The sequence below is a fragment of the Nyctereutes procyonoides genome, unplaced genomic scaffold (genome assembly GCF_905146905.1).
Source record: "Nyctereutes procyonoides isolate TBG_1078 unplaced genomic scaffold, NYPRO_anot_genome, whole genome shotgun sequence".
Classification (NCBI taxonomy): Eukaryota; Metazoa; Chordata; class Mammalia; order Carnivora; family Canidae; genus Nyctereutes; species Nyctereutes procyonoides.
This window is the reverse complement of record NW_026575052.1, coordinates 67,352,026-67,366,417: the sequence shown is the minus strand read 5'-3', so window position 1 is coordinate 67,366,417 and position 14,392 is coordinate 67,352,026. Positions and strand designations below refer to the sequence as shown.

Sequence of the window (14,392 nt, the reverse complement as noted above, 5' to 3'; positions counted from 1 at the left end):
TCGCTATCCCTGAGCCTGGGTCTCTGGTCCTGGTCTATTCCAAAAACCCAGTTGTACCGCTGACCTTGGGTTCCCTAAGCATCCACAACTTGACCTTACCCCTGTAATGAATTCCCATTGCTTTGTTAGCGTAGGTAGGTTTCTATCACTTGCAACAAAAAGACTGTTAAAACAGACCTTTATCTTTAAAAGAAATCACTGGGTTCATGTCATATTGGAAAAGTAATTATTTATTATGACAAAAATAAAACTGTTGACTGAAAACAAATGAATGTTACACTGTATTGCACCATGATTGTAAATGAGCCAAATCTTGTCTAAAGATGAACATTCCAGAGCAAACAGCATCCTTTTTCACTTGGGTGTGTAGGCATGCAAGCAACTCATTAAAACATAATTGCAGAAATAAAAAAATTGTGAGTACCAGCAACCTAAACTTAACATATAAAAGAAGCATTTTATGACAGTAATGAAGCTATTAAATTTAAAACACATCTTTAAACAGTCCCACCCTTAGTAGAACATGCTTTGATCCATTTTCAAGAAGTGATGATGTAAACACATTAAGTTATTGTTTGCTCTTTTATTAATGCTATATATTAGACCAATAGCACACATCTCAGTTGCTTGGTTGGGGTTAAGAAGTAAGAAGCAGTTTGTAGAGTGAGAGACATTCTTTTTTTCCCCCCTCTATGCAATACCATGGGACCCACAGAGAGATCCAATTCCTAATTTTGCCCGTATTGACACCATCTATTTTGAAGCTGATTAGCTAAGATATTGTTATGGCTTTTGTAGAAAGCCTGAAGCTTGATGGATAACAAGAGTTTGTAATTAAACCTTAAGAAATGAACATAAATATAAATACACTTAGTTTTATATTCTGAGGCAAGAAGTATATTTTACAGGGCCTGCTGTTTCCTCTTTAATGCTCTAAAGCACCAATTTATACGGAAGATGGCAATGTGTGATTATAATAATTCTATTCTGATTAGGAGAAATCCAGGGACAAGGCTGTAATTGCTTTTAGTCTTTTTTTAAACCATGCTCTGTACAATAAATAGGGTAAAATTTTAAACTATTACACAATCGGAAAAAATCATAACCATCATTTTATAAATGCACACTTTTAATGAAATAGCAGCTAAACTTTTTTTAATTGAAATTAAAAATTTTGTAACTACACTGAACAGTTTACTCCAAGAGAATAAGAGGGGCTTGTCCAGTCCCTGAACTTCCTGAGGGAAAATATAAGAATTAAAATGTTTAAGAGTCTCTTATAAATAGGGCCAACATACGCATATAAATCATACACAACCAAGATCAAATGAGAAACATTTGATATCTTCCCAACATGGAATGAAATATAGTCACAGTTAATATAATCAATCAAATTTTGGGGTTTTCTCTTGCCCTGATTTGGTTTTAATGAAACTAATTAAGTACTGACTGAGTACTTGCCTATGTGCTTTAATGAAGACAGTATGTGAATCTGCTATATACCGGGTTAGTCCTGCTGGTGGCAAACAAGAATAAAATGAAACAGAATCTCCAAGGAATGCTATCCCTTGGTTGCGAATTTTGCATATTTCAAATACAGTTTGGGTGAAGGGGGTATTTATGGATGCAGATCCCACAAGCTTGAGCAAAGCACCTTATGGATTGAAAAATGAGGTAACATTTTAATTGAAATTTTACAAGTTTGTGCAAGAGAACATTGCCACTCTTCTAGAACTTTGTTATCTATTCCAAAAGATATGCATTGCACATTTTATTTCTCCATTTCTAGGAGACAATGTAGATGACCAGTTTAATTAAAAAGATGTGACTGACAACACTAACAAATTCTAAAAAACCTGATCAGTCTTTGGTCACTTTAAAAGTAAGATATCTACTACAGTAAGACTGTACTTTCTTCTTAGTAACTTTAAGTGCCTTTAATGAGGATACTCACTGTTTTCATTCACATATTCTATTACTTCATATCCTTTTGAAGATTTTCCCACGTCATGTTTATCTTTACTAAATCAACTGTTTTGACATTCATTTCTAGTAGGACTCTATACCTCGAAATTAACCTTCCCAAATTTTACCCAATCATATGCATTTAAAACTGATTTTGGATGTGCTGAACACAATATCTTTTCTACTTTAAAATGGAGTTGATTTTTTTTTTTTAAATAGACCTTTTCTATTTAATTTTGGCCACCTAGAACTCTTAAAAAAAAAGCTTTTGGGGAACTTGACTTGGATTTCAGCCTTCACAATAATGCTAAATGAGTAAGGATGAAATATTACTGAAGGAACTAACCTTGAATGTAAACTATTCTCAGAATTAGACATTTGTAAAATAGTGACAGCCTGGCTGCGCTGTCATTTCAATACTGGAAAGTCGAACAGAATTGGAGTTTGGGGTAGCATCTAAAGCCAATATACTCAAATTGAACACCAATAAAAAATAAATTTATTAATAATAATAATAATAAAGCCAATATACTATGAACAAACTGACCACTTCTAATTTGTAAAAGCCAGGAAACAAGATATTCTCTAGAAAAGAGTATTTTAAACACAACACTGGTGTTTTTTCAGCAGCTTTCAATCATTTTCTTAGTAATATGGCTTATTTTCTCTTCTGCATTGTCATTAGCTCTTAGCTCAATTGAAGCTAAGTAGCAGTTACTAGTTGATACTTTGTTTCCTTATTTGATTGTATTCATCAACTAACCAAAATGATAATGAAATGGGTATCAAAGAACAGATAAAAGTGAATTTAATTTCATATTACATGTCCTTTCCTAGTATTTTAAGCTTTTCTTGATTTAATGTAGTGTTCAGGATTTTAAAACCAAAAGATATGATGGGAGCTCTGGCTGGCCTAAGTTCCTCAGTGTGGGGAAAAACAAAGGCCATGAACAGTGTAACTATCTAAGGTCAACTAAATAAGTAATGGCCATATTAAGATTCAAATCCACTTCTTTAAGAACAGCCAGCACAATGTTCTACCAAATACAAGTTACCAGACTGCATTTCAAAGTGACTTTATCCCAACAAAATATGAAAAGATCCTTTAGAATTGAACTGAAAATGAAAGATTTTGGATCCAAAGCCATATATGAGAAGTTTAGACTCATGAAGCTGGTCTTCAAAGATGAATGTCAATGGAATTTACCTATCCAAAGGCATAATACCACTACATTTTCTACTGATATAGTTTTACATAGTCAAGAATTAAATGAGTGATATAGTCACAAACAATTCCATTTCTAATTTGTCCTAAGATACACCAAAAAGATTTTTAAAAATATAAAGATTTATTGTTTTCTTTAAAATTTACTTTGCTTTGTTGATTCCCCATAGCTCTTCAGAGAATTTTTACAGCACTGCCTGCATCACTCACTGTTTCCATAGGAAAATATCTTCTCTTTATGCTATAGAAAATAAAAGTTAATTTATGCTTAATCAAAATGACTTTGGCTCAAAGGATAGTGCCCATTTAAAAATCATTTTTAACAATAAAACTTGAATTTATTCTCTTTCCTCTAATATAGAATAAAATTATACTTTAAGCACACCTAACAGAACCTAAAAGCAAAAATTATGTATTTATCAGTTTTCCAATACATTATACATATATTATTTCAGATTTTAAGGAGTTAAATTACACTAACAGTACAAATTATATAGTATATTTCCATGTAAAAGAGCCTGTTAATTCTAAGAATTCCCAAATGGGCTGCAATAAGAACAGTGGGTTTAAAGATGAAGAATTCAACATGCTCAAAATGAAGAAAAATGCCATGTTTGGGTGGCAGTTACATTTCAGTTCTAATAAAATATTAAAAGATTTGTTAAACTTTCTTCATCCTCCAAATAAAAGTAAAATCTAAAATAATCTCCAAAAAGTAACGTTAGGTGGGTCCCTTGCTTTCCACTACTTACTAGAAACTTTGCTAGGCAACTGAAAGGGTGGTGGGGAGGGTGAATTTCGAATTATTTCATTGTCTTGTACTCAGCTGCTAATCTGACCTCTATAGAACAGGTATAGTACAAAATTGAGAACTCATCTCAAAATGTGTAGAAAGGCACTAATTACAAATTTACATTTTTCACCAGACAGTATCTTACAGTTGATTGACAATGAATGTCAGAATCAATCCTTTAGTATTACATACTTGCTTGGGTCAAATAAAACATTCTCTTGGAGTAAAGGATAATCAGTTTTCATATCACTGTAACAGGAAAACACTAATGAAAACATATATAAAAACACTTTTTAAAAGTCTTAACATGAATTTCCTATTTGAACTTTCCCAATTATTGCCACAAAAACTAGTGGGATGTCGATTTCATTTTCAACACCACTAACATAAACCATTTCTAATTCCAAACGAACAAAATGCTTTTTAAAAAAATTTAGAAAATAAATTGTATTTAAAAAAATTAAATAGCAAACTTGAATCTATACTAGTAGTTGTCTGACAAAATACAATCAACTATTAAAAACACTTTTAATATAATGCTGATGTGGTAATATAAAAAATAACCGCATAATTTGATAGAAGAAAATTGAGCCAGCCAATCTTATTAGATAAAAGATACATTTCATAATAAGAATGGATACAGGAGTATTAAGTATATTTTCTCAGGATGAAGAGAATTATTCTCAGTATTTATGGCTAAACTCTATGACCAAGATAGAAATCTGGCAAAATGTGCTTTAGGTAAATGGTACCTTCATAATTCCTCCTGCCCGGTCCCCAAACACATACCACAAAGCATCCATATTGATTTACGTTTGCTCTTCTCTCATGTTCTAGACTATGGATTTTATTAAAAACAAAATTTACCCTCTACCTGGTACAGAATCACTAAAAAAAAGGTTCAAAACAAGGTTAATAAACCACTAGTTCCCAAAGTCCAGAAAGCTTTTCTCTGGCCATTTTTCAGTTCTAGGGTGTGCTACCACTAAATAGAAAGAAAATATTACCACATTCAACTAAATTAGACTAAATATAATAAATCAAGTATACTTGAAAACAGAGCAAAAGTAAAACCAATTTACAATAAAAAATATTAAAATTAAAATACCACTTCTGAACAGGTATTTTAGATATTCTTATGAACACTGATTCCTATTTTTGACCCAAATTTAAAAAAATACTGCAAAAATGAAGTATTATTCTCTATGCATTTTATACCTTTCGTTATGGCAAAATCACACTTGAAATAGAGGATCAAAAATATAATACTTGTCCTCCCTCTTAACAATGCACTAGAGTACTGTTCATATTAGACAACTGCCTTGAAAACTTTTAATGATATGTAATAAACTTTTGATAGATTATGACTTTTTCTTATTTTTCAAGATGTTAGTGTTAACATTCAGTCTCCTAGTAATACTGTAAAAGCTTGGATTAAACTCAGCAGTGTCCTGTAACCCAGCAAAAGACTTTAGAACATCATGTTCTATAAAGATGGCAACTGTTTTAAACTTATCACACTATAACCTCAGATAGATTTAAGGAAAGCCATATGGTTTTCTAAGTAATATACTGCTGGTGGTAGAAACACTATTCAAATTCAGACACAATTTCAAAATTTTAAGAAATGAAATGTTTATACTTCTGCTTTAGCTATTTCCCAAAAGCAGATGTGCTCTCCTTTGCAAATGGAATAGCTGAACTTTTTGCTGATAATAAAGTTGCTTATAATTGATAGTAAAATATATGCCGAGTGTCTTGTTTTGATATTAGTGCTGGTATGCTTTAATAATTTCTGATAGTTAATGTATGTGTTGAATAATGTGACATTTTAAAAATATCAGATTTATCAGATTTATCCAAAATATTACTATTGAAGTTGGGCTTTCAAATATTTTTCCTTGGTTAGTGTTTGGTCAAAACTAATCTCATGTTGGAGGCAGAAACGTGAATTTAATTCTTTAAGATAAAACAGCCTACTTAATTTCCATGCTAATAGTGACTTAAAATTATTTCATGACTGTAATAATATGGGAGAAATTAACTTAAGGGCAGTTCTCATAGATGATTAATCTTCCTTATATATATCTTTTGGGCAGATTTTTTTTCTTTACAAGTTCTATCCAAAAGGCAAGTGGTCTGAAGAGGGAGCAAATATTTAGTGCTGGTTAAGTTTGCAAGCAGTACCCGATGATTTCCACTACTACTCTGTCAAACCAGTAATTATCTGGTAGGGAAAGGGGGTGGTCAAGAAATGAAAGAAGTTGGTCATTAAAGTTATCACAATACTTCAGAAAACATTAAACATATGACAAACATTTCTTACAAGGCAGTCATTGAATAATTAGATCAGCAGTCAGAAGAATTATGTTGCTGAAAACATAGTTATACATTATGTTCATCCAACTGAAGATTAGTGCATTAAAAAAAAGTTAAGAAAAAAATCTTTTATGTTCCAGTTCAGCTGCACTTGATTCAAGTGTTGCTCATAGAGGTTTGTGTTGTTATAAATTAAACATGCTGCTGCCTTAGCAGCCAAAGGTACTAGGAAAATGTTCATGTCACAGAATAAATAGAGCAGTCTCTTTTCAAGCAAAAAGTTATCTCACACCAATTCGGGAGGTCATCCACTCTAGACCTTGGCATAATCTGAAACAAAAGATAGAAGTATTTTCAAAATGGAAGTATTTATCATTGAAAGCATACTCACTATTTTTTTTTAATTTTTTTAAAAATTGTTTTATTTATATTTATGATAGTCACACAGAGAGAGAGAGAGAGAGGCAGAGACACAGGCAGAGGGAGAAGCAGGCTCCATGCACCGGGAGCCCAACGTGGGATTCGATCCGGGGTCTCCAGGATCGCGCCCTGGGCCAAAGGCAGGCGCTAAACCACTGCACCACCCAGGGATCCCACTATTTTTTAAGTCTTATCCAAAAGTCGGTATTACGATAATTATACAGGTAAGTGAAATATGTAGGTAATGCTACAAGAAGTGGAATTTTGAAGAGGATGATTCACTTAGACAAGAGATGTTAATCAGATTAGCTGAGTAACTGGGCAATGGTTTCAGTCTCATCTTGAAGATAACCACTTTGGCAGTTTTACCAGCAAGATCGCAAATACTTCCCTTCCGCCTTCCTTTAAGGTTAAAAGTGAAGCCAGTATAGAAAGGCAATAGGAACTTCATACCCTCTGAAATTCTACAGAATGGAATCCTTAAAGGATAGGTTAAAAAAAAAAAAAATCTACATCCAGTCATTATATTACTAATAGGCTATTACTAATAAGCTATTTCTAATAGGAGCATAACTAAGAAGATCAAGTTGATTAGAGGATAAATAAACTCCTGGTAATCAACTAGATAAGTCACGTATAACACACGAGGTTCTCTTTAGCCTACTCTATCCAAACTTAAGTTCTTAGGAAAGAAGAATACACTATTAGGAAGCATTTGTCTCAGGATCCCTGGATGGCTCAGTGGTTTAATGCCTGCCTTTGGCCCAGGGCCTGATCCTAGAGTCCCGGGATCGAGTCCCGCATCGGGCTCCTTGCATGGAGCCTGCTTCCCTATGTCTCTGCCTCTCTCTCTGCGTCTCTCATGAATAAATAAATAAAATCTTAAAAAAAAAAAAAAAAAGGAAGCATTTGTCTCAAATGTTGACTCTCACAAAGTATATCCCGTAAAAGGACTCTTGATAAGAAAGGAGATGTAGGGATCCCTGGGTGGTGCAGCGGTTTGGCGCCTGCCTTTGGCCCAGGGCGCGATCCTGGAGACCCGAGATCGAGTCCCACATCGGGCTCCCGGTGCATGGAGCCTGCTTCTCCCTCTGCCTGTGTCTCTGACTCTCTCTTTCTATCATAAATAAATAAAAATTAAAAAAATAAAAATAAAAAATAAAAAAGAAAGGAGATGTACTCTTGTGAAAAGTTGAAAGCTCATGCTTAATTAAGCCTTTACCGAAAATGTGAAATTTCTTTGAAGCATCCACTTTAATTCAGGCAACATTATAGTTTTTCCCCCAGTTAGTAATGACAAAAGCAAGAAATGAACAGCAACTAAAAATCTGGATTGTGGGATGCCTGGGTAGCTCAGCGGTTGAGCGTCTGCCTTTGGCTCAGGGTGTGATCCTGGATTCCCGGTATTGAGTCCCAAATGGGGCTCCTTGCATGGAGCCTGCTTCTCCTCCCTCTGCCTGTGTCTCTTGTGAATGAATAAGTACAATCATTCATAAATAAATAAACAAACAAACAAACAAATAAAATTGTGACAACTTAATCCAAACATTTCTTACTGATTTTTTCTGGTAAAACATTTTGTTTACATTAAAAGTTACCAAAAAAATGTGTGTTACTCTGCTGAGCTGTAATTTAACAGTAACAGACTAAAATTATTTCTACCTTATAAAACTGAAATACAAAAAAAACTATCTTGGGCAGCCCGGGTGGCTCAGAGGTTTAGCGCCACCTTCAGCCCAGGGCGTGACCCTGGAGACCGGGGATCCAGTCCCACGTCGAGCTTCCTGCATGGAGCCTGTTTCTCCCTCTGCCTCTCTCAATCCGTGTTTCTCATGAATAAATAAATAAAATATTTTAAAAAAAAAACTATCTTTAAGAGCAAAAAAGGGAACAGGATTAAAGAAAAGTTGACAGAATTTGAAGTCATACTTCCCCTCATATCATGTAGCACTTACCCTTCTCCTGTTAAAGCACAGCAGGACTGAATGTGCCACGGATGATCCTTAATTGAACTAAGGGTGAGGTATTTAGAGATTTCAGCTGCTGTCATGCACCCTTTCATATCCTGTTTATTTGCAAAGATTAGGACTGCAGCCTTCCGTAAATCCTGCAATCAATATGAAATATTTCTAATACATGAAATATCACAATACAAATTAATCAAGCAAAAAAAGGTCAGATATGCTCAACTGGACAGTTACACTGAAATCCCTCTACTTTAAAATGATTAGGCAGTAATATTTAGTTAAAAAAATTTTTTGAGAGATGCCTGGCTGGCTCAGTTGGTAGAATACACAACTCTTGATCGCAGGGTTCTGAGTTCAAGCCCCATGTTGAGCCTAGAGCTTATTTAAAAAAAAAAAGGGGGGGGGGTTCCTTGATGGCTCAGTTGGTTAAGTGTCTGCTTTCGGCTCAAGTCATGATCCTGGGGTCCTAGGACTGAGCCCCATGTGGGGCTCCCTGCTCAGTGGAGAGTCTGCTTTCTTCTCCTCCCTTTGCCTCTCCTCCCCACTTGTTTTCTCTCTCAAATAAAATCTATAAAAATAATAAATAAAAATTATATTGAAATCAAAATAAATTTTCTCAAATAATAATAACTTCATGATTAACTCTAACAAAATGGCCTTACTAACATAAGCCAGATTATCAAAAGTTTTTTTATACTTTTGGGCCAAAGGGGTCAAACTAAAATAAACATGCATCTTAAACACTGATTTAAAACTATACAAGCAATACTCTGATGGGGAAATATGGTAATATGTTACCAAATACTACAGAATTTCTCCAAATTTAAAAAAGAGGACTGAGGGTGAGGATGAGGAATATTTATTTTACTCATTAATATTGGTGTAAACAAACAAACAAAAATATTGGTGTAAACTAACAGCATTCATTAATGTTCACCGCAGAACTGTTCATATGATCAAAATACTAGAAATAACCTAAACGTCCATTAATAAAAGAACAGATTAAAAAAAAGAACAAATCAACTGTGGCATATTCATACAATAGAACACTAGATGTTTTTTTTAAAGGAATGAACTAAAGTTGTATGTACTGACGTGGATAATCATAATGTTATGCAAAACAAAACAAAACAAAACAAAAAACAAGAAACACCAAAACTGAGTTACCGGAAAAAAAAAATCTGTATCATTATATAAGAGTTTATGAACATAATATTTTGTCCAACTGACAAAAATGTAGGGAAAGTATCAAAAAATATACATAGGTTTGGTAATCAACACTTTTAGGATAATGTAATTCTTTCAGAATTTTTTGAAAGAAAGGAAGGAAATGGGATTGGGAAGGTCACATAGTATATTTAATATCTTACACTGAATGGTGGGTGGACAAGTGTGTTTTATTATCTAAGTCTTTTGTGCATCTGAAATAGAATTAAGTGATCTCAGATCATTCACTGAAGAATTTTCAGTTATAGGGGCAGCCTGGGTGGCTCAGCAGTTTAGCGCCACCTTCAGCCCAGGGCATGATCCTGGAGACCCGCGATTGCCCACATCGGGCTCCCCGCATGGAGCCTGCTTCTCCCTCTGCCTGTGTCTCTGCCTCTCTCTCTCTCTGTCTCTCATAAAAAAATAAAATCTTTTAAAAAATTTAAAAAATAAAGAATTTTTAATTAAACTGAAAACTTAAGTTTTCCTTTTTCTTGCTTTATCAGACTCTTTAAGGCATGAATAAGTGGTTTTAACTTTGAAAAGTCGTGCCAGTAACAGTCATAGTCTACAAATTAATGTGTTGAGCTTCTTCAAGTTTGAAAATGTAATGAAACTTTAAGACTTTCATCAAAATATAAAATTTTGTTAATGATGAAATAACCAACAGCAAAGCCCATAATCTTTGTAAAAAATCACAACCATTATACAGATACTTTACTCCATGGTTTACGTCTGCTTTAAAAATTTACCTCATGAGCCAACATTCTGTACAATTCTTCTTTTGTAATGGCTAGTCGTTCCCTGTCAATGCTATCAACAACAAGAATGATGAACTAGAAGAAAATTAAAAAGAAAGAAAATTGAATGAAATCTTGAAGTTTTCTGTAAAACTACTCTCAAAGAAAGTGAGAATACTTTCTTTACATGACATCATTACCATAAAATGGTCTACTGTTTTTTCATCATAGTTTACATTATACTGTAAAATCCAAATGTTAATGACTCATAATTTCAACAGATAAAAATTATGCCCATAGTTTATTTTAAAAAGGTTATGTCTTCATACATAATACTCTGTACACTAAGATTTATTTTTAAACACAGGTAATAATTTTCGAAGAGAAAGTCACAGTAATTTAAGTAACTTTCACTAAAACTTGAAAGTACTCTATAATTGCTCACATAAGCAATCAGTAATTATTTATGTTTCACAGTCTCTTGCCTAATAAAAAAGAGCACAAGTTAGCCTGAAAAAGAGAAACACATTAAAAAAAAAACAAACCCAACTAATGAACAAGACATTTTAACATAACAAAATCAACAATAAAAGCCCTAGATAAAATGTGCTAAATAGAAACATGCCTACTTAGGAATTAATGCGCTAGAGGGGATGCAGATGGAATTAAAGCAGAGCCAGCAACAGGATTAGAGGAAGCTGTTGATAAAGGTGTGTATGTAAAAGATGGGTCTTATACATTAAAAATAAAAAGATCTCTGGTAAGGAAAGTAAGATACAGTGCAAAGGGCCCCTACATTAGTATTCTAGAAGAAAAAGTGAGATTAAGAGATGCTGAACGTTATAACAGTGATGAAGAATCAATAGAGAGGGCAGCTCTGGTGGCTCGGTGGTTTAGCGCCACCTTCAGCCCAGGGTGTGATCCTGGAGACCCGGGATCAAGTCCCACGTCAGGGCTCCCTGCATGGAGCCTGCTTCTCCCTCTGCCTGTGTCTCTGCCTCCCTCTCTCTCTCTCTCTCTCTGTGTGTGTGTGTCTCTCATGAATAAATAAATAAAATCTTAAAAAAAAAAAAAGAATCAATACAGAGAGAGGGAGGGTGACAGCAGATTGTTCAGAAGACCTTACAAGTAACTAGACAAAGAGATAACTAGAGTGATCTGCATATAAACCGGGCAGGGCTTGTTCAAAGGGGATAAAAGAGAAGAGACTGGAAGAAAGAAATGGAAGAAACTGGCAAAGTATCAGAGACAGAATAAAGGGAAGTGACTCTGATGAGAGGAGTGTGTCAGGAATTCACCAGCAGCTCAACTCCCGGCATTACAATGGAGACCTCAGGCTTCTGGAGGACTCGTCAGGATAAGGAATTTAAGAAGCTGATGAGGGTGCAAAAACCATCAGGGAAATACCACAGAGACCAAATTCCCTATGTGGCACTAAGATTTGCAGATGCCAGGTGCTGTGCTGGGATCCTGCAGTAAAGGCAAAAGGGTCTTTGTAGCAATTTTGAAATTCTTATAAAAGAGCTTATTAAAAAAAGAAAAAGTTCATGCAAATGGGGGTCATTAATAACATATTTCTTTCTGGACCCATGCTAAGTCTTCTTGAGTTTCTGCAACCTTGCTACCATTTTGCAACGCTATAAATATGTTGATCAGCGAGAATCAACTCTAACCTACTCATCAGAACTGATGGCTCTTCTGTCTCACACCTGCAGTACTTGTGAGCTTTGCAAAGGCACCGACAGCTGTGCTGTTTAAATACAGGTGATCAGCTCTGCTTTGAGCTGAGCAGGTCCCCTTAAATGTGATTTTTTTAAACTATGCAGTCAGTGCTGTAAATGTATTTTCCCTTTATGATTTTCTTAGTAACATTCTTTTCTCTAGCTTACTTTATTGTCAGACTACAGTATATAACCCATACAACATATGAAATATATATTAATCCACATTTTATGTCATCAGTAGGGCTTCTGGTCAACAGGAGGCCATCGGTCAAGTTTTTGAGGAAGTCAAGTTATATGTGGACTTTGGACTGTGAAGGGGGGGGGGGTCACTGTCCCTAACCCTTGCATTGTTCAAGGAGCAACTGTAGTCATGCTAAAAGACTTTCTAACATGTTTTAGTTTCAGAATGTTTTTTTATGATAGAAGTACGTATGAAGCTAACCTATAATCATATTTGCTTACCAACTTATCTTCCCCTGCAAATAAAAAAAATAATTAAGTGCTACCTCAACTGCTAACGATCTATGATACGCCAGTTGGTTTTGACAGTCATAACTGAACTGCATATATCTATGTAGATACTCATGTGATTGCAACATAAATCCCAAGGATTTATACTAAAAAACAAACCTATTCACCAAAACTTCCTTGCATCTCCCCACACTCCCTTAAAAAAACACCCAATTTTTAATAGGCTTCATTTTAGAAAAAATAATAGGTTAGATGTACCTGTTTGTAAAGAGAAATTATGTATGCAATTGTATATTAGTATACTCAAAGATAAATCCCTAAATAGTACTGCACTGGTTTAAAAAAAAAAATCTGCCTCTAACAAGATATAAAAACAAAAACAGAAGCTCATCTAGACTGTTTCCCAGGATGGCTCTAAAGTACTAAAATAATGAAATAACTGACAGAGAATTTGGCTGAGGGTGGGGGCTGTAAATCCATTTTTAAAAAACAAATATGATCTCACCAAAAATTTGAATTTTGGAAATCTTGTATTAAATTATGCTTAAAATATTTTATTTCTCCCCTAACCAGAGCCTCATAAAGTTGTGAGATCTTGGAACAGGTTATCTAACTGATTCCACTCTCTGCTTTCTCCAACAGTAGACATGTTACAGTATTACCGTGATGATGAACTGAGAATCTGCCCTATATATAATAAGCATACAGCAAATACTGGGCATCACTCTTTCTACTTGCCTTTTCTCTTCTATTTAAAAACCTCAAATTCCTTACAGAAAATGATCTTATTGAAAAGCAACTGTCAATACATCTTTATGTACAGCCTATCTATTTTCTGGGTTTATTCTTTGGTTCTTTTTATTAAAATTCAGAAGACAGCTTAGTATACCTCAGTGTTTGAGTAATACGTGTTCCAGGATGACCGCAGTGATTCTTGACCACCAATATCCCACATCAGAAAATGAGTGTTCTTCACAACTATTTCTTCAACATTGCTTCCTATGGTTGGAGATGTATGAACTACTTCATTCATTAAGCTGTCAAAAGACACCATAAAAAATCTTTTGTAAATCTTGAGAATCTGAAGGAAGTTTCATCCCTATATTTTTAGTATCAATCACCCTTCCTTATTTGCATCAATGATGGTAATCATTAGCATCAAAAGTAGAACCTTAGAGAACACTTGTGCAAACAAATACCTAGATAAAGGACAACTCCTAAAGGAAGACTTTGTGTTTTTCTTTCAGTGGAATAAACTGAAAACTTGATCTGGAGAGAAGGGAACACCCTGGTGTGAGTTTGTATTTCTGTGGCCAAAATTCCAATCCCAACATGCCCTGTTATCAGAGCAGAACCAGTGCTCCCTCTTGAAAGAGCAAGTTTCCAGGTGACTGTGACATCAATATGTGCAAGTAGAAACCACTGAAGAGAAGACTATGTATAATTTTTAAGACTGACTATGTGAGAAAATTGAGACTCAGGCCTATCAACCTAAACTACACCCATAAAAAGATAGGGCTATAGGCAAATGAAAATAACTATAAATGTATTTAGAACACCAA

General features: G+C 34.4%; 1 protein-coding gene across 1 annotated transcript in view; it reads right to left on the bottom strand.

The window, feature by feature from the left end:
• Positions 1–209: 209 nt before the first annotated feature.
• Positions 210–14,392, bottom strand: part of ARL5B (ADP ribosylation factor like GTPase 5B) — a 29,919-nt gene continuing 15,736 nt past the window's right edge. The window contains exons 3-6 of the mRNA XM_055332456.1: positions 13,720–13,867; positions 10,648–10,731; positions 8,678–8,829; positions 210–6,632 (exon numbers count right to left, since the gene is read on the bottom strand). Coding sequence (XP_055188431.1) covers positions 6,584–6,632; positions 8,678–8,829; positions 10,648–10,731; positions 13,720–13,867 — 433 coding nt within the window. The 3' untranslated portion in view covers positions 210–6,583. The remainder of the gene's footprint in view (positions 6,633–8,677; positions 8,830–10,647; positions 10,732–13,719; positions 13,868–14,392) is intronic.